The sequence below is a fragment of the Sceloporus occidentalis genome, unplaced genomic scaffold (assembly GCF_023333645.1).
Source record: "Sceloporus occidentalis isolate IW3139 unplaced genomic scaffold, rSceOcc1.0.p SCAF_5, whole genome shotgun sequence".
NCBI classification, from domain to species: domain Eukaryota; kingdom Metazoa; phylum Chordata; class Lepidosauria; order Squamata; family Phrynosomatidae; genus Sceloporus; species Sceloporus occidentalis.
The window spans coordinates 13,436,219-13,457,700 of NW_028316985.1; the positions used below are offsets into that span (position 1 = coordinate 13,436,219).

Below are 21,482 nucleotides of genomic sequence, written 5' to 3' on the forward strand. Positions count from 1 at the left end.
GTGTCTTTTTCTATGGAAAATAATTCGTCTGCAACCCTTTGGGATGCAGAGATATGAGGAGAATACTGAAGAGGAGTATCTGTTTTCTCCACAGTAGAGTTTGTTCTCCTTGAACAAAAGAACTACAAAGGTAGATTGGAAAGAGAAACAGCAGAATTAGAATTCACCCATAAATTGCAGTTCCTCAGCAATGGATTCAACAAGGCTAATGGCTTCCTGGCTCACTATACACATTTCAACACTATCTGACCCCATCCTTAGGGGGGCGTCCTACACACATCTATTCTCTTCACCTACAGGCTAGTTTCCAAAGCCAAACTGGCCTCGCCACTTCATTTCCATACACAATGGGTAGTTCCCAATGTCTTTGTTCACTAACAACCATTGTTAAAACTGGACTTGCTATTTCATTTCCATACACAAAGGATTTTGAATTTGAATTGACATTCTCACATACCAATGGCATATATATGTCTGTCGCCCATTTCCACTCTACTAAATGCTTCTGGGGAAATAGACTGAAGTCTACGAAGGCTCATGCTGCCAACTTCTTTCTTTCAGTTAGTCTCAAAGGTGCTATCAGATCTCTCCACAGACTAACATGGCTATATCTTTGAATTCCTCCACAGTGGGGAGAATGGTACCACAGTATGCCCGCGTCATATGCAGGCACTCCTTATGAGGCTTCCAGCACATGCTGGAAGTGACACCGGAAGAAGTGGCACAGCATGCTAAAAAGAGTAATGGTGCGTGCGCCTGTGGTGCGCGCTGCTGCACACCACCACATTCACAAGCCCCAATGGCTTTAATGGGGCTCGAGCGTACGTGGAATTTCCCTTACATGGGGGGGGGGGGGGGGTCCGGAATGGATCCCCTGGGTCAGGGAAGGGACCACTGTATAATTATTCATCACTGCATGTGAAAGTAAAATTGTTGAAGATATACCTCCCTGAACAAGACTTTGCTCATTTTGTTACCCAGCTTGGTAAAGTTCTAGCTTAAAACGAGGGATTTTTAAGCAGTAACCTCAGGGGAAAAAGCTGGTAGCTGGTTGTATGGAATCTTTTAGCTTCATTTATGCCTGCATTCAAATTTTGTGAATTTTGGTAAACTGTGATACAAAGTGAACTGAAACCAAATTTCCACTCCTGTTTAGAGGCGGGCATATCTTTCAGTTTTTTTTATACTTGTCAAATTTTGTGAATTCTGGTAAAGTCTGATAGACATTGAACTGAAAGGCAAGCCCAGCTGGTTCCACTCTATGCAGATAAGCAAAAGAAAACAAATCCACAGAAGCTAAGAGGTAGGGCCAAGATGATGATAACAGAAAAATAAAGAAATGACAGACATGAAAAGCTTTAAACTAGGGGTTTCATGTCACTGATGAAATAGGACACAAACAGGGAGGGAAGCTAGTGAATTCCATTAACTGAGTTCTATTAATTGAACTTATGTACAAGCGATTTTTTAAAAAGAAAAGGAAAAAATATTTCCACAGACTTGAAATTGAGAGATGCCAGGCACTTGCAGGTCAACTGGAAGCAAAGGATTCCAAATAATATGTAATGTAATTAATTATGTATAGGGTGAAAGCCAAAGCTTGGACCATGGACCAAAAAAAGTACTTACTTATAACTGTAAATGCACAGAATACAGCTGTCAGAGCTTTTGTGCAGATACAGAGGTTGTTCATAGAAAAACTATTTTGAGCAAGGGTGATTTGTAATTTGGAAGTAGTGGAGAGTGTTTAACCCCCTTCCCACCTTTATTTTTCCATTCCAAATTGCCCCAGAGAGTTGCTTTTCACTCTTGCCAGACTGAAAGCACCTTGCAATTATGTGTAAGGAACCACATGGGAGAGAAAAGTAGCGTGGGCGGGGGGATAGGTCAGGAGGGGCAATGGGTGCTGGGAAGCGGCAGGCAGGGAAAGGATTAAGCACTCCAATCCTTCCCACAATTATTCCAAGATCACCCCCTTCTAATGAAGGTTTTCTTTAAAAACACAAATAAAAAGTTATCAACCCTATCAAACTGTGAAATACACAGAAAAAAGCAAGGCATAGAAAGCCTTTGTTCACATCCATAGAATTAAAATCTAGCATACAGATGACCACATGTTTGACTAGCCAGAATAAATTCAACATCAAAAACTCTGAAATACCCAACAAATATATATTTTCAGCTTTATGTTAAGCCTTATGTGAGGAGAGGAAAGGGTATGGGGGAAAAAAACAAGTCTGTGCTGTTGCTGTTGAGGAAAATCATAGGATGTTCTGAACTGTAATAATGTCATACTATCCAATTGTTTTAGATGAAATTGTGACAAATGTGGCCAAGCAACATTAGAGTGTGGTCAAGATGGATAAAGTTATAAGTGAGAGAGAACATACCAACTAGGAAAGGCTCCAGTAGTTAACTTTTCCCTGAGCCTACAGAGAAAAACAAGATTCTGCCCCCTCCTCTCTTCTCATTACTTTTGTACTTTGAATTAGGTTTGCAAAAATGAGGATAAAGGGGGGGAAATGAAAGGTGGAGACAGAAATGGAGACATTTTCAAAACAGCTTAAAAAGTGGGACAAAGGAGGATTAATTGGGGTTGTCCTTTCTCAATTAGGACTGTTGGGGTGTGTGTAATACGTGTTTGTAAAATGTGTTTTCTGTGAACTGGTGGGAACGTAGACTATCATAAAACAGAGATTTCTTAACTAGTCATACTATCAGTTCTTAGAAAAACCACTGTAAAGTACAGAGAGTTAGGCATACAGAGAAGATAAAAGTGGCAAAGTTTTATCAAACCAAAACAGTTCATAACAACTTTACAGCTCTTTAGATGTTCAATTGAAGTTTCCTTTATGATGTAGGAATAATTAAGCCAAACTATCCACAGCCCATGTTAATTTTAGATGTCTTCTATCACAACTCCTTTCTGTTTTATGTGTTGCCACTGACATGCACACATAGCATTTAAACTGCATGCACTTTCTCCTAAAATCTGCATTTCATTTCTTCTGAAAGGTTCCTCATTCCAAAGTAATTTGTTGTGTAATTTGTTTGAAATACTCCCCCCACAATAATTTGCTACCACTAACACTACTGTAACTGGTATATATTTTATTACCTTACTTAAAACTTTCCTGTTACTTTTTAGTTCATTTTATTTTAAAAATCCATCCTTAAATATAATAACATTATCTATTTAAAAACAAGCAAACAAAAACCTTTCAAAATGTTAACTAAAAGCCTGTTTAGTTCCCTGTCCTCAAAGCAACAAGATGTAAATATTGCTTTTTACCCATGGGTAAAATAATGCAATAATAAATCCTTATGTTTTATGCCAAAGGGATGTTATTATCCTATCCCCCTCAATATGCATTACATCTAAGCTTTGTTTTTTTGTATGCATTTTTGAGCAGAGAATATGAACTGGGAGGTATGCAATCTGAAGGGTAACTGTAGTTGGATCTGTGGTTTAGCCTGGGAGGTACAGATTGGTTTGTGTTTAAAAATGTAGACTGAACAAAATTCTCTTATTGTGAATCCCTATACAGTCAGTGTATGAAATTGTAGAGCAGTAGATGAAATGACTTGAAGGCACATCACCACCACCATAATAACAATGGGACAGTAATCCTCTGCTGCCAAAACTCTGTCTCAATGGATTGTGGATTGTGGGACTAGAACATGGGGAATGCAAAAGAGGGGATGGAGCCAATGAATGTGCAGAAGTGAACTCATGAAAGGAAATGCTTGGACAGGGCTATTAATGACATACTTAAAGCACTACAAAAGCAACAGCTCTGGGAGACTTCATTCTACCACTTTCCTGATGGTTTACTAAGAATTCCTGGACTTCAGAGTTTTAAATCTTTCACAATAACCGAGTGCAAAGATGTTGGAAGAACATTTTGTAAATTCAGGATGCATGACAAATACACTGTCAATCTATCTTCATAAAAATTCTGCCGTCCTCTTAAAATTAGCTTCTGTGGTGCACTAAATACGTCTCACAAATGAATGAGTAATTGTGGGGGAAAGTTATGTGGTGTTAACCCTCCAAGATGTTACAGCCCTTGAGCACTGAAGGCCTTGCCAGAGACCGTATGACTACCAGATTCAGCAAAAACGACTCTCGCATTTTTTTTTTGCCTCCATCTCCAGATAAGGTGAGAGTTAGAAAATCACAAGATTGCCCAAGCATTAAGATAACAATGGAGAATCTATAGTTGGGGCTACCAGCAAGGGGAATTTAGTTACAAGGGCTTTCTCAGTATTAACTTCATCTAGCTGAATTTTGTTTTTCCAAGAAGGAATGTATGACCCCATCACTGCTGGCTATTAAAAAAAACATGACTGAAGATACATTTATTCTAGCCTGTATTTTTTGTCTAAAATATCTTTACTATCTACTGTGCATGTCTTCACATGCACATGTTGTACTGTATTTTTGGTGAGTGTGTATGTTTTAAAATTTCTAAGCTGATTTGTAAGGAGCATTACATCTAAAAATAGGTTTAGGGTACATTCAAAGTGCTTAAACAGACCGGAAACTCCCAGATTGTTTTGTTGCTCCTACTGATTTTAATTTGGAGAGCCATACACATTTTGTTTATACCAGAATATTTTGTGTCAGCTCCCAATATGATCAGAGACATTTAATACCAGCTTCCTAGGCCAGTTTATTATAACCCAGTATAAAATTGGAAAGAACAGGAATAAAATTTGAAACTTTTCAATCAGTCCGGTTGCACCCTATATTTCTTAAAGAAATAAATAAATCTGTGATTCTGTGGTGAGATTAAAATTGAGCAGGGAAGGGAGAACAGTGTGTACTGTGTTGTGCTTCTTGGATGAAAATATGATATAAAATGTACTCAGACTAATCGATAGTTTTAGTTCTGGGATGATGCTTTCCAGATTTTCTCTCTAGAGTGGATAAACCAAAAATGATTGTGACATCCATTTGTGTAGTGCTCAGTAATTGAGCAATTTGGTATTCTTACACAATGAAATGGAAAATACAACCCAACAGGACAATTTCTTCTTAATTTTTATTATTTTTATTATTTGAGTTGAAGGATTGACTTCAGTGTGGCTCATTTACAAATTTCTGTTAGCTGGTTCCAGTCATTAATTTTGTCATATATTTTGAACGCTGATCCACCATGAGTCAGAACAAACTTGTGGCTTCCATCTACAGTAAAGAAGAACATCTGGTGCTGTTGGCCATAAGATCTCCCACTGGGCAACTCTTAAAAATTATTGACTAGAGGCCTGAGTTTATGACTTGGGAAGGGGGAGGGAATATGAGGAAGCACTCTTTCATTCCAAATTAAGTATGTCCAAAGAGCTTTTCCCGTTCACACTCAGGACCTACATAGGCTTTAAATGAGAAGACAAAAACAATCTAGTGATGTGTAGTTTAAATAAATAAATAAAATGTCCCCCAAATCCTCTGTTCCCTGATCTTTTAAAATTCAATTACAACTACAGAGGTGTAGTGGTAAATTTTGATGTGCAGGCATGAATATCACTTATCACCATAAATTTTATACTAACCTTGTACCAACCAAACTTCAAAACATTTCCGGATGAACATAAGGACTAGAAACTTGCTTTTTCCTCTATTGCAACCCTCACTAAAACTGAATACTATGGTCAGTTTTTGTGTGCTCTTTTAGAATCAGATCACATTACCTGCTACTGAGAGTATTAGTTTTCAGGCTCAGTATACCCAAAAATTACCAGTATGAAGAAAAAAATCTGATTGAAGTTTTGTTAAAACGCTGATGTCAGCAAAGTCATGAACGTTTAACACATCAGGGCCTGGAGGCAATAGCATCTTTGATACCAAGTTTAGCAATAAATATTAGAGCTGAAGACATTAACAAATGCATCATACTTGCAGGAAAGAAACTTGTTATTCTTCTCGATCAAAGAAACTGTTTTAATCATATGTAAATTTATGAAAGTTTAAGAAATGAATTTATCAACTAAGAATCATTTTATCAATAGGCTAAAGTTTCTCTAAGTATGTAAATAACCTTTTCTATAGATTTAGACCAGCCTTTTTCAATGTGACACCCTACAGATGTTTTGAACTCTCTGGCCCAATCTATACTGCTGAAACCCTCTTAAAAACCTCTCCTCTCCCTGAAACTGGAGCCACAAGGCCACAGAACACATGGTCCTATCCATCTCAGATTTGAGGTATTCTGCCTTATTGTGGATTTTATAATCTCTGGAATTTTACTTAGAGTTTTGGCCCAAGCCACTGCTGCTCCCAACGCCTCTTTCAGCCTCTTTCAGCCTTGGTGCTCTGGCCACTACTGCCACCACCCCCACTGCCACTTCCAAACATTTCTTTTCAATTGTGGCTCCCCACCTCCTCCTTGGCAGCACAGCCACCACCAGCTCTCAGCCCCTTGCTCAGATGAAGCACCATGATTTTCACCTTGCGGAGAAAAAGTACAGAGGCTGATGAGAGTTGTCTGGTGGGTATCACATAGCAGAAGGAATATCAAGATTATCTCACACGCAGGCTTAATTATTTAAAATACAACATCCCTCTGGGTTGGGATACACTCTGCGACACAGTGGAGGCTGGTGGATTCCATGGTCCAAAACACACTGCAGAAATAATTCAGTTTGAGACTGTTTTAACTGCTCTGGCTCAATGCTAGGGAATTATGCGAAGTGTAGTTTTGTGAGACATTTAGCCTTCTCTGTCACAGAGTTCTAGTGCCACAACAAACTACAATTCCTTGGATTCCCTAGGATTGAGCCAAGGCAGTTAAAGCAGTCTCAAAATGGATTATTTCTGCAATGTGTTTTGGACCCATGTAACCCAAGGTTTCCAACTGAACTGTAAAAAAGCTATCCAAGCTGCTCAGTGAACCCTATGCCCAAATAGGTTAAGCACCTTGGATTGCTTCTTTAAATTTCAGGCTGAAATCGGGGGTGGATTCACTAGCCTGTTGACATGGAAGCCAACAGCTGGTATTGTTGGAACTCATGTGAGAAAGTTTGGATTGAGCCCAAAGAATCAAGTGAATGGCTCATGATGCAATTTTAAAAAATAACATTTACGTAAGAAAATTGTGTTTGTGCAAGCTACGCGAGAGCCATTTTATACAGGAACACTCTATGTGGTAGAAGAAGTGGTTCTCCAGAGAGAGGAGGGTGTCCTCTATACTGTGAATCTAAATGGCAATCCCAGCCATTGCCTGTTGGATTCATGGAACTATAAAACCTTTTCCCACAATGATTCAACAGCAGCAACAGCATTCATCCAGCTATAAAAGTGCATTTCCAGCTTAAGGTGACATGATTGATTTCTTACCTTCATGCTATACCACAGTCAAGCCTTTTTATGAGCTTCAGCAATTATTGAATCTTTACAGTGTTCCTTTTAAACCCAGCTTCCTGTTTTTTATGAATTCTCAGCCAACAACAGTTTCTCATCACTGATTAGAGGGCAAAGATTCATACTGGTATTAACCTAGTCACTTTACCATCAATGGTAATACAGTATATAAAGCCGAGCCTGGATTTAAGGCAATTGATATGGATGGCTAAATGGCACTCCAAGGAGTTATAAAATGGATGGGTGAGCTCATGTAGCAGCAGAGAGACCAAGAGAAGGCCTTTTTCCTAACAGGAAGAAACTGGAAATCATGTCAGATTTCAGTCCCTTCCCCATGATGTGTAACAACTCAGGATATTGTAAGCCTTGTGAAATTGTACCCTCACAGTCTGTAGAGAATACAGGGATGAGGGTTCGTGTGTGTGTGTGTGTGTGTGTGTGTGTGTGTGTGTGTGAGAGAGAGAGAGAGAGAGAGAGAGAGAGAGAGAGAGAGAGAGAGGCAGAATGATAATAAATTTCAATATGCCTTAATAGGCAGGGCTGGTATGGGAGGCATAGAGTGGTGGGTTGCCCTAGGACCATAGAATAAAGATCACTGGCCCATCCTTGATGTATAGGGTTGAGCTATAATTAGTTGTTATTGCTGGCTTTTGCATTTCCTGAACATTTTGATGCAGCTCTTGGCTCAAAAATTGTGGCAGCAAAAGCCTGATTGGTAGAGGAAAAGAAGTTATTGTCTTATATACTTTTTAGGTTTATCGACTGCCTTTGCTCCAGGTAGCTTGCATGTTTCTCCTGTCCACCACATATCATCCTCACAAGAACCCTGAAACTATCTACAAAATTGTCTAAATACTAAATACCTCCAATACAATCTTTCCTGTACAGTCCGATCCTCCGGGAAAAACCTCTTACAATGCAGAAAGACCAGACTGGCAGTGACCTCCTGGAGGTCCTTCTCCGTCACCGCTCCAAAAACTTGGAATGACCTGCCGGAAGAGATTAGCCAATAGCCAATTATCCTCACTCAAGGCTTTTAAAAAGGCGACAAAAAGCTTTCTCTTCTGGCAGGCCTTCCCCGATTGATAATGTCCAAAACCAATTGAATCCCTGTTTTATTATTTTTATTATTTGTGATTTGTTTTTAACTTTGATGTATTGTTGTTTTTATTGTTGTATATTGTATTTACTTTGTTGTTACCCGCCTCGATCCTCAATCGGAAGAGGCAGAATATAGATAAATATTTATTATTATTATTATTTTATTATTATTAGAGCACAACCATTTATTTTATTTTATTTTATTTGCAGATTTGATTTAGATATCAGACTCTGAGTTTTGAAAAAACAGGGTGAGAGGAAAGGGGCTGTTCCCAAGGCACACATAAAGTTTCCCGATGCTCTTTTCCCCTAAACTAACTTGGCATCATTTCATTATTCGCACACTGCATCTATAAACCACAAAGCTTAGAGCTCACATGAAACTCCATTTTCTACAGGCGGTGCTCCGAACATTCACCACCCTACACAATTTGCCTTTCTACAAGCCAAAGGAATTCATGAATCTCTTCTCCACAGCATGTGTGAAAAGACACTGAAGAAGCTGGGAGGATGACTGGAATCTATCATTTCTACAACTTTCATGTCAAACTGAGCTAGGACATCACCAATCGTGTCATGTTTCAATCACAGCGTCCTGAAATAATGTCATCTGATCTAATTGGTCATTTGGATTTCATGTACCAAATGAATCTTTTTTGTTTCCATTTGTATCTGAACTTTCCATAAAATATGAAACAAATGTAAATCAAGGAGATTTTATAAACAGTGAGAATGGTAACTCACATAGTTATTGTTAGGTGTCTCCAAATAGACTGACTTACAGAGACTTTGTCCTAGGGTTTTCTTGTGAACATTTTTTTCAGAGGAGGTTTGCCTTCCTCTTCAGCTGAACATAAGAACTACACAAAAGTCACTTTCGATGCCTGAGCAGGAATTGAACAACATGCAATCATGAAATTATGCTGGCTGGATTTACAAAGTAATGACTATCATTACCAAATAGCAGTGCCAAGCTGCAAGATCAGAAGTCCCATATGCCACATCTTTTTTCTACATGGTATTGTACTGGATTAGCATATGGGTAGGGAAACTACAGTCTTTGAATATTCTCTCATGAAGAATGGGAATGAACATTCTCTCATGAAGAATGGTGGGGTGGGAAACTGAATACCTTTACACTAAAGAAAAAGATATCCTACTATGTAAAGTTATTATTATTATTATTATTATTATTAAACTTTATTTCTATAGCGCTGTAATTATACACAGCGCTGTACAAAGTCGGTAAAATTAGGAGTAAATAAAAGCCTGCCCAAGGCGTACATTCTAAGATAATAACAATTAAAAGAGGAATAGATAAAATTACCATATAGAAAGGAAAAAACAGATTAAAAACATCAAATATCAAACAAATCACATCACATCAAATATTGTCAGACAGCCAGATAACAATCACAAATTCCCTGAGAACCCTTCCCTAAACAATATGGTTTTCAGCTCAGCTTTAAAGCTGGTTAGGGAAGTGATGAGCCGTGCATGCAGAGGAAGAAGGTTCCAGGAATGAGGGGCAGCTAGAGAGAAGGGACGGATCCGGGACGGGGCAGAGGAGATCCTGGGTTGAGAGAGGAGATTTTGGCTACCAGAGCGGAGAGTGCAAGTAGGGATGTAGGGAGAGAGAAGATCAGTTAAATAAAGAGGGGCCAGCCCATGCAGGGCTTTAAAGGTGAGTAGCAAAAGTTTGTACCTGATGCGGAAAGGAAGAGGGAGCCAGTGAAGGGAAGACAACAGAGGGGAGACATGATCATAACGGCGAGCGAGTGAAATAATGCGTGCAGCTGAATGCTGAACAGAAATTAATGGGTGGAGGTGAGAGAGAGGAAGCCCTGCCAGGAGGAGGTTACAGTAGTCTAATCGTGAGACCACTAGGGCATGGACCAGTGTCTTTGCGGTAGAAGCTGAGAGATATGGACAGATTTTGGCGATATTATAGAGAAAAAATCTACAGACTTTGGCTGTAGTCTGGATCTGAGGGATAAATGACAAAGAGGAGTCAAAGATGAAACCGAGACTGCGGGCTTCCTGGACCGGCTGGATCGAGATGTTATTGACGGAAATAGAAAAGGAATAGTGAAGGGTGGGCTTAGGAGGGAAAACAAGAAGCTCAGTCTTGGACATATTGAGCTTCAAACGCCGATGGTGCATCCAGTGTGAGACAGCTGTTAAACAGGATGACACTCGCTGCTCTAGCTCTGGTGAAAGATTAGGGGTGGAAAGGTACAGCTGGGTATCATCGGCGTAAAGATGGTAGGAGAAACCAAAAGAACTGATAAGTTTGCCAAGGGAGAGTGTGTATAAAGAGAACAGAAGGGGACCCAAAACAGAGCCCTGAGGAACTCCAACAGATAAGGGGACAGAAGACGAGGTCTGACCACCCGAGACCACTGAAAAAGATCGATCTGACAAGTAAGATGTGAACCAATCGAGAACAAGGCCCGAGAAACCAAGGTCAGAGAGTACATCTATTAGGAGACAGTGGTCCACGGTGTCGAAGGCCACAGACAGATCGAGTAGGACAAGGATAGAATAAAGGCCATTCGCCTTGGCCCGCAAAAGGTCATTTGAGATCTTAGTAAGGGCCGTCTCTGTGGAGTGCCGTGGGCGAAAACCAGACTGGAAGGGATCCAGAATGGAGTTGGTTTCAAGAAACTCAAGACAGCGTGAATAGACGACTCGTTCCAACACCTTGGAGAGAAAAGGAAGAAGAGAGATTGGACGATAGCTAGCCAAGGAAGAGGGGTCGAGAGAGGGTTTTTTCAGGATAGGGGAAACTAAGGCATGTTTGAAGACTGAGGGGAAGGAACCCGAAGAGAGAGAGAGATTAAAGATATAGAGGAGGGAGGGTAACAAAGAGGGGGCTATAGAGATTAGAAGACGAGAAGGAAGTGGGTCAAGAGAACAGGTGGTAGGTTTGGATGAGTTCAGCAGCGAAGAGAGTTCTTCCAAAGAAACAGGAGGAAACATAGAGAGTTTATTAGTAGGAGGGGCAAGGAGATTAGTGGTGGGAGCCAAATCAAGAAGAGTTAACTCAGAACGAATGGTAGTGATCTTTGTAATGAAGTAGTTGGCGAAGTCGGAGGGAGAAAATAGTGGAGAGACGGAGGGAGGAGAGGGTTTTAACAGTGTGTTGAAACAGGAGAACAAGCGCTGCGGGCGCCTCTCGTTGGCGCAGATCAATGATTTGAAGTAGTCTTGTTTTGCCATCGACAGGGCGCGTGAAAAGGATAAAAGAACGAACTTAAAATGGATAAAGTCAGCCCACTCCCTGGACTTTCTCCAGAGACGTTCGGCTGCTCGGGAGCAGGACCGGAGAAATCTAACAGTGGGAGTGATCCAGGGCTGAGGTCTAGTCGTAGAGGAAGAGGAGGACACGTGCATAGATACTGGGGCAAAGCTGTCAAGAGTTGAAGAGAGAGTAGAATTCAGTAATGACATAGCTGAGTCAGCAGAGTCCCCAAGATTGAGAGAAGTGAAGGATGAATCCAAGGACTGAGTGAGATGGTTAAGGTTAAGAGAATGAAGATCACGGAACTGGCGGAGGACGGTATGACGGGGAGGAGGAGTGTAGGTAAGAGTAAAGGAAAGTAGGTGATGGTCAGATAGTGGGAAATCAGAGGCCAAGTAGTCAGACACGACACACTTGGAGGGGAGAACTAAGTCGAGACAGTGACCAAGGGAATGGGTTGGAGAGTTGGAATGGGGTTGGAGACCAAAGGAAGCTAAGAGAGAGCTGAAGCGAGAGGTTGAGGAATTCAGTGTAGTGGCATTACTAGGGGGGGTGCAACCTGCACCAGGTGACATCCTAAGGGGGGGGGGTGACACCACTGCTCCTTAAAAACCTACTTTTTGTCAGAAATGAGCTGTGGCATTCACCTGCTTCCTTTAAAAATGCTTTAAGAGATGGTGGGAGTGGGGCAAAGCTCAGTGGGAGGAGAAAGGAGAAGCTCCAGAATTTTTTAACATTAAAATTTCATTTTTAAAAAAATAAAAATATATATTTTTTAAAAATCAATTCTTTTTTTAAAAAAAAAAACTTTAAAAACATCACATTTAAGCCAAATATTCACTATGTATATGTAAATACATTTAGGTTGTGCATATGATATTTTAATTTGAAGTTATAATTTTAATTGTGCTAGTTGTTTATGTCACTACTATTAGCATTTCGTTCAGTGGCATATGGGAATTATGATTTATGAGTAACATTAGTGCAAAAAAGCATTACTAGGGATTTTGTATGGTGTGAAATAGAAAGAGGTCGGGGGGGGGGGGGGTGACATCACGAGTTACTGTACAATGTGACACCAACCCTAGGGATGCCATTGCTCCAGTGGCCAAGCCTAATCAAGCTTTTATTATTGGAGTGGTGAATGCACTTGAGATTTTAATCCAAACTTCAAAGGATTAAATTCTAAACCCAGCCCACAAAATAGGTGAGGCAACTTGGATAACTTCTCTAAAACCTGGACTAAAACCCAGAGCAGATGCACCACCTCACTAACACCACCAATTGCCACTGGTCCATGCCACATTTGTAAGTTCAGAAAGAAAGGAGTACTGAAACATGCAATTTATCCACCACCAAGCTGAAATGACTGAGCAAGACCTACTCTAAAAGGCTACTGACTAGGAATTTATTTTGTCAGATTTAGCAGAGTTTGCATCAGCAAAAGTTTTTTTAGAGATTAATGGACTACTTCCATTAGTTCTGTAGTCAGCAATATGCAGATTAGGGCAGGGTTCTCTTAATAAAAACAAAGCCCACAAATATGTAATATATTGTGTAACTGAATGCAAGTTTCAGACTTAATGTCAATGAAAAAAAAAATAGCCTTAGTGCCAAATAAATAGACTTAAGAATCAAATGCAATTACATGGAACCATACACTTGGCCAATTGCTTGCTTGCAGCTCTCAGGCCAAGTATTCTTATCTGTCTCCATGTATGTGTAGAAGAACCTGATGTTGGAATACTGTTCTCTTTGGAGACCATGATAGTCTCATTACAGTCCCTTAATATAATCAAGATGATCCAGGAATGTTTACTATACTCTCTTTTGCCATGAATTCTGGAGGTAATCTGGTAGAAATATGTTTTTAAAAAACAGATTAGTTTTTTTAAAAAAAAACAAACAAACTCAGTTTTTATGTTAAAAGTAAGTATATCCTTCTTTCTGAGAGATTTAAGAAAAACTTTCACGGTAGAACCGTTTCTCCTTTCTGCATCCTACATTTTGTTGTTTCAAGCAGTTTAAATGCAAAAAAAGGTAAAACAGATGTATGCCTTCAAATGGGAACATTTAACAGAAAATATTTATCTTAATTCTCAGAGAGATACTAAAGTCAGTCCTCTTGATTCTGCATCTACAGATTCAACCAACCCTTTTATATAATGGACACCATTTTGCTATGCCATTGCATATAATAAGACCTAAGCATCTATGGATTTTTGTATCCACAGAGCATCCTGGAACCAAATCCCAATACATACGGGGGGCTCACTGTATGTTGGTCCCAATGAACTAGGCAGGATATCAAATGCTTAAAGAATATTTTATTTTCAGTTGGATCAAGCACGTTGGTAAAGTGGCAAGTCTTTAAATTCTGCAAAACATTTTTTGTTTGATGAAGAGTTCTATATGTATGAAAATTTGATACCCATACCTTCTCAACCAGTGAATTCCCTAGATTAGGAAAAATGCTGTACTGTATTACCTTTACCACTTCCCTTTATCTCATTCTGGAATGTTAGAAATTCTCTTTATGATGTTTTTGATGGGATACTCTGCTGAACCAGCATATGGGTCTGGAGTAGTCTTCTGATTAGATCTTTAGAGAAGATCTTCCTGCCTACCTACCTACCTACTTATTTATTTATTTATATGCTGCCTTTCCCCCAGAGTGGGACCCAAGGCAGCTCGCAAAGAAAGTCAATTTAAAAAAATAACAATTGAATGGTACCTGAAGTTTTTATTGGCAGATGAGGACAAAAAGATCACAGAGGAAGTTGCAAAGTTTATTTTCTCTGCTATCAAATTCGTAAAGTCACGTGCTATAAAGGCAGGTAGTGATGTTCTCTCCTGGCTCAAACACTTATGGAAAATTGGGGTGGATTATGGGTTGGATTATGAAGCGGCGAGTCTGTTAACAAAAGCCTTGTCCTAATGTATTTTACATATTCGTTTTTATGCTGTGTATGTATTACTCTTGCTGTTACAGTGCATCCACATCATACGCAGGTGTGCTTTATGCGGCTTTATGCATATGCTGAAAGCTGTGCGGGGAGGAAGGGGTGGTGGGTCCCATAAGGACTAATGGGGTGTGTGCCCATGGTGCGTGTGCACCATTGTGCCACCGCATGCACAAACCCCATTCATTTAAATGGGGCTCAAGCATATACGCAATTTGCTTTATGCGGGGGAGTCCAGAAAGGATCCCCCGCATAAAGCAAGGGCGCGCTGTACTCTATTGGTAACTGTAGAAAATTTGTTGCTTTTTTTTCTACTGCCTATGGTTTGTTAACTGAAATAAAGGCATTCATGCATGCATCCATTCGCATTTTTAAAAAAATAAAAATACACACATTAAACAGTATAAAATAATTTTAAAACATTTTAAAAGCTTGAAAAAATAAATAAAACACATTATTAAATAAAAACAATTAGAACAAATTAAAAACCTGCTTCAATAAAAAGGTGTTTATCCCATTCATTCATTTGTTTGTTCATTCGTAAGGGACAGAAGGGACCCAAGGCAGCTCACAAACAAAATTATTATTAGTTTGAATGCAATTCCTCTTATAAATGAAGTGAACTTTTAAAAAAAAGAGAACTGGGCTAATAAGCTCATATCCTTTTCCCACAAGAAACTGTCATTTCACAAAGGTCTTAATCAACAGGTCACAGCTGTTCAAAGCTGGTACGTATGTAACTTTCAGTACTCATTTTTTGCTACAGAGTATGGCAGATCAATAAGCAAGATTCTAAACTTTTAGTGTGGTCCTTTGAATCAAATCAAATCAAATCACCTTCCTCTGTGATCCAAAGCACCTTTAGACTACTTTAAGACTCTTCCAGAGATATAAGACATAGTGTGGATTAGATGGAAGAGGTAGCAAAAGAACACTTTTGTACAGAGTGGAAACATATTTAAAATTCCTAACTTTGCCCAATGTATTTTGCAGCAAATGTTTTCCTCTGTAGGATATTCTGTCTCCACAGTGATAAAGGCAAGGGGGAAGAGAAGCTAGTTCCCATTTATTTATTGCAGGGTAGGCAACTTCAGGCTTTGAATATTTTTGGCCTGCAACTCCCATAATTCACCACTACTGGAGCTAATGCAAATCACAGTCACAGATGCTTACTTGTATTTCTTGGTGTGCATTCATTGATTTTTAAGTTCCCACGGATCTGAGATTTTCCCCAGTTATCTGTAAAGCAGGGCTGGGGATGGTGTGGTCCTTCAGAAGACACTGAACTGCAACTGTTACCCTTTAGCATTGGCTATGCCAACTACAGCTGGTGTGTGTTGCATTCCATTCCCATATGGGTAGCCACATGTCCTTTACCCACCGTTATGATTGGTCTACTCATTTTTGCCACAATGGTACAACCATCAGCCAGTGTTGTCATTAGGGTTGGTGTCACCCGATGTGGTAACTGAGGCTCATGGTGAAGAAAAGAGAGGGGTTGCTCATTCCGGGTGCAAGCGAGGCTTTTAGTTTCTTCACCCACTGAGCTTTGCAGATGGACAAAGAAGGCTCACTCACCCCACACCTAAAGGGACATGGGTGAACAAATGCCACAGCCCATTTCTGCCAAAAGCCATACTAAAGTTTGGTGGTACTACACTTAGGTTGTCACCTGGTAGGGTCTGCACATCCCATTCCCCTAGGGACTGCATCATCCACCTACTTAGGGTCAACATTCAACTGTGATCAACTGAGCAATCCACTTGAACAGTTAGCTAATCACATGGTAATTGCTGCCATGTTGTTGAGCAGAAGAAACTTCCACCAGCAGGTGGGATTTGCAGAATAGTTGCCTTGCCCATTGGACTGTTGGAATTAATACTTGCAGCTGAATAAACCATTGTCTTTTAAAGCAGAAAAGAGCATCAAAATCATACACACACAATTCTTTGCCCCTACTGCACATTACCTTCAATGTTTCACCTCTTCCTCAATACATCTCAAAGAGGAAGCTGTGGCTTAATGACGTTTACTACTTGTTTGTTCTTGTGTGCTTTCAAATAGTTTCTGACTTATGGTGACTCTAAGGTGAGCCTATCGTAAGATTTTCTTTGCCAGATTTATTCAGGGGAGGGTTGCCTTTGCCTTCTTTGAGGCTGAGAGAGTGTGACTTACCCAAGATCATCCAGTGAGTTTACATAGCCAAGTAGGGTTTTGAACCCTACTCTCCAGAGTCACAATCCATCGCTCAAACCACTACACTTCATTGGCTTACCAGGTACTACTCACCATATACATAAATGGGAGATTGATCCTGGGTTAAGATCATGGTTAATATATTAATATGAAACCATACTCCCCTGTTTATATGAAATAAAGGAACAGTAGCTTAATCTAACCAGCACTGCCGTGCCAAAGCCAGCATGCATAGAAGTACATTTAGGAAGAACATTTAGAAAGCTCCAAGAAGGACCACTGATTGCCTTTTCTCCCCAATCCATGAAGGATTTTGACTAAATAGGTATACCTCCACATGAGCTTTCAGGGCAGGTGCATGGTATTATGCTGCCTGAGGCAAAGAACCAGATAGCAAGGCACTCTCATTTTGTGACAGATTGACAGCTGACTCTCCCTTCAATACTGGCAATGGGACAGCATTTTCCACCCAACCAAAAAACAGCAGTCTACTTTAGCGGAGGCATGCACACTACTTGGCACAAAGCTGTTTCCTGCAACACCTTTGTGTAGCCTCCCAAGACCTGCAGTCCAAGGCAGCTATTGCATTCTGCCTAATAGTAAGAGCCAGCACTCTGTGCTCTCTTATCTTTTAAAACAATCACTATCATAAATGTAGGAATATTTCAGATCTTAGTTAATGGAGCTTTTTTGAGCTAGGACTGAACTTTTAGGCACGATCTCTGCACAGGAACTGAGGAGGAAAGAGCTAACATTACCAGATACTAACATTATTTTTCTTTTTAAGGAGCTCATACCACCAAATTCTAGATTTCTGAATAAATGTCAGAAGAATCTACCTTTATAAAACACAAAGCACAATATGCCACAAAGTGTTTATATGCCACAAAGCACAATAAAGTCTGTACACTGTTCAGTCACACAAGGCTTAAGCAAGAGTCTGCATTAGAACATTCCTCTTTAAAGTATAATCATTATGACCTTTTTAAAATTGTTTTTGTTTTTACTAGTACTGTTACCACAACTGGTTGTAGCATATTAATCAGTTGCATATTTGCATATATGTAACATAATTTTCTGGATATATCTCAGCCATTTATTCACTGAGATCATCCCACTGTGATTCTTTACTTAAATATGTAACTCATGATGGGATTCTTCACCAACAATCCCCTAGCAAACTGAATTTCTTTTCTGGTTTTCTGCAACTCTCATCAATATATGCTCTTCAAATTTTTGTCATGCAGGTTTCCATTTGTGTGAGGAAAATCTCTCCCTCACATAGTCTTTTCAGCAACTCGAGATAATAGATATCTGGCTTCCACAGCTCTAGGAGACATATTAGCTATATGTTTAAAGCCAAAACCTTAACAGCTATACTGATAGGAACTGCAAGCAGTGACTACCAAGCTTCTACAACTACATGAGAGGGATTAACTCCAATTCTTTTCTTAAACTCCCATGAACTGCAATGATCCCCAAGCCATGGAACTATAAAACAAAGCCACAATACCTGCTCGATAACTGGGATGGACTCCCATCGGCGCTTCAGCAAGAGCAAAGGTCTCCGTTTCATGATTTCCCAATATTTTCCAAAAGCTTTTCCTCTGAAGAATTTCAAACCAATGGCAAAGACGTTACTTCCAATCCTATAAGTTGCATCACTCAACTTCCAAGAATCTCAAAAGTTTTTAGTTTGCAAAGGTGTTGCAAAGAAGATTGGTGGTGATAAGGGTTTGAGTACGTTTTTTTATCCCAATTCTTTTTTGGTTTCTGAGCCTTGATCTCTCAAATGGAAATAGCCAAAGGAGAAGGAGTGGGGTGATGCTAGTGGTGGGGAGCCAGCCTTCGCTGATGAATTACCTCATAGACGCATGGAGTAGGTAGACAACACCAGACGCACTCAATCTGAAAATAGCTGTTGCTTAGGAACTGGGAGGGTAAATTGCAGCACCTCTGTTATATATAATTGAGAGCTTTTACATTTAAAGTGAATTAAAACACACCAAACCCGGGTGCCTCTCCTTCACTCAATATGAGCATCCTCTCATGAAGGCTGTGAAAGGAAGGACTGCCTGTTCCCTGTAGACCAGGGGTTATGCCTCACCACCCACTCAGTAAACCAAGAGCACCAGAACTGTATCAGTAACTAAATCCTGTCCATATGGCATCCTCAATAAATTGGCTTCTTTTTTCCTTTTTTTAAAAAAAGAGCTATGCTCTGCAGGTCTTTCAGAGGAAATAAAAACAGCTTATGATTGACAAGTATTCACATCCATGGTATGTAAATAATCAACATAGGGTGCATACTTACAAAGCAAGTCTGAACCTTTGGATGAAGATTCACATCCATGCAAATCATGCACACAAGGGAGGGGGGCTCAGAGTGTCCATGTCCTTTTGTCCTCTTGGCCAGATGATAACAGAGACATTCAAAAAAGAAACATTCTCTTTCTTGTGACAGGAGCAAGGGCCATCTATAGCAGCATTCTGATACCAACAAAACCCTGGCCAGATTGTCTGGATCTTCTCAGACAATTGTTGGGGATCTTCTCAGAGGATGAACTATAGGAACAAAATCCTGTACACTCAGAAACTCTGAATAAACTATCTAAGGTCCAAAACACACTGCAGAAATAATCCAGTTTGAGACCACTTTAATTGTCCTGGCTCACTGCTTGGGAATTTTGGGAACTGTAGCTTTGTGATACATTTAGCCTGCTCTGTGAAAGAGCTCTGGTGCCACAACAAATGAAATAGTAATCCTAGCCAATCAAGACTTCATAGCAGCTGTCATTTGCAGTGGTTGAGACCTTATTCTCTATGGCGCTGGAAAAGATCTGCAAAATGAGAGAACTCATTGTTGTGGGCAGGTCACTGAAAAATGCTCCAGTTCTACTTGAGTTGAAGTGCACCATGGCTCCAAACTCTGCACATCTCCATGGCTTATGGTGCATTTGGAGAAATCAAAGAGGTACAAAATTGCTAAAAAGCCAGATAACTAAAAAATACACAGAAACATGGTCCAGACAATGGGAATAATGCATGCATTTAAAAATCTGTAGGAAAATATACCTTTTCAAATTAGAGGAAAGGAGGGAGGGAAAGACAGAATTACGCACAAATTCCTTTGCAGGAAGAAGGAAAACAACGCTTCACAACCAGATATGAACCAAGAACATTATGAGAACATAGGCAGGATTCAGGGGGAAAAGAACAGAATCTCCTCATCGCTATAACAGATCTTCCTTCCTTCTAAGTCTCCTCTGCTGTCCTTCCCTAAACTGTTCCCAATAGGCAAAGGGGTCAGGCAGGGCTGCATCCCAACACCCTACTTCTTTAACATATGCTGAAAGCATAATAAGAAAAGCAGAATTAGAATCAGAAAAAAGAGGAGTGAAGATAGGAAGAAGCAACATTAACAACCTAAGATATGTTAGCAGAAGACATTCAGCAACTGGAACAGTTAATAAGGAAGGAAGGTCAAAAATGAAAGTGCAAAGGCAGGTCTGATGCTGAACACAAAGAAAACAAAAATAATAACCAAGAAATACACAAATTCAATCTAGACAACGAGGAAATTGAAATAGTTAAAGAATTCCCATATCTAGGATCAAACACTGACCAGAATGGAGACTGCAGTCAAGAAATAATAAGAAGACTAGGAATGGGAAGGGCAGCTATGAAAGAACTGGAAAAGATACTGAAGAGTAAAGACATACAACTGAGAACTAAAATCGGAATAATTCAGGCCACTGTATTCCCAATTACCTTGTACAGATGGGATCTGGACAGCGAAGGAAGCAGACAGAAAGAAAAACAACTCATTTGAAATGTGGTGCTGGAGAAGAGTGCTTAGGATACCATGGACAATTCCTACGTATACAGTCCGCACTTGCCTTATGTGGGGGATCCGTTCTGAACCCCGCCGCGTAAGGTGAATTCTGCCTATGCTCGAGTCCCATTGGAAACAATGGGCTCGTGTGTGGCGGTACGGTGGCGTGCAGGGCGCCACGGGCGCGTGTGCCCATTCATTTGAATGCGACGTGCCGCCCCTTGCGCCCCATGGCTCGAGCGCGTACGCTTAAGACCGCATAAAGCGCGCCCACATATAAAGCAGGCGCACTGTACTACAGAGCCCTACCCAATTAATCATGAGGTAATCTGGCAACCCAACAGGCAAGAGAAAGAGCCCTCCCTCCATGGCAACTGTCATCGTTCAGCCTGGAGGAAGTGAGGGGGTGGGCCCAACGCCATCCAGACTGCCCTCAAGAGAAGGAGCCCTCCCTCCATAGCAACTGTCATCTTACAACCTGGAGAGAGTGAGGGGACGGGAAGGGGCTAATTTTGAATTTTTATTGTATTCTGTATATATTTTTATTGTTGTAATCCTCCCGGATTCCTTGTGATTGGGTGGGCTATAAATTATTATTATTATTATTATTATTATTATTATTATTATTATTATGCTTATTGTTGTTTACAAATGTCCAACTGTTCCTTTCTATATAGTTTTCTCCCCCTATTGTGAGTACACAATTTCAGGAGTACTGCATCTTGATGGTCTTGCCTTACCTGGCTGATAGCCAGAGGTACTCCAGCAAAGTTTTAGTTC

General features: G+C 40.1%; 1 protein-coding gene across 2 annotated transcripts in view; it reads right to left on the minus strand.

Moving 5' to 3' along the window:
• Nucleotides 1-21,482, minus strand: part of PDE3A (phosphodiesterase 3A) — a 303,372-nt gene that overhangs the window by 68,456 nt on the left and 213,434 nt on the right. Inside the window, exon 1 of one of the 2 annotated variants that reach the window (XM_089527640.1) lies at nt 18,381-18,493. The exons of the other annotated variant lie outside the window; for it this stretch is intronic. Coding sequence (XP_089383766.1) covers nt 18,381-18,443 — 63 coding nt within the window. The 5' untranslated portion in view covers nt 18,444-18,493. Of the gene's footprint in view, nt 1-18,380; nt 18,494-21,482 lie in introns of those variants that run through there. 2 annotated transcript variants of the gene reach the window in all.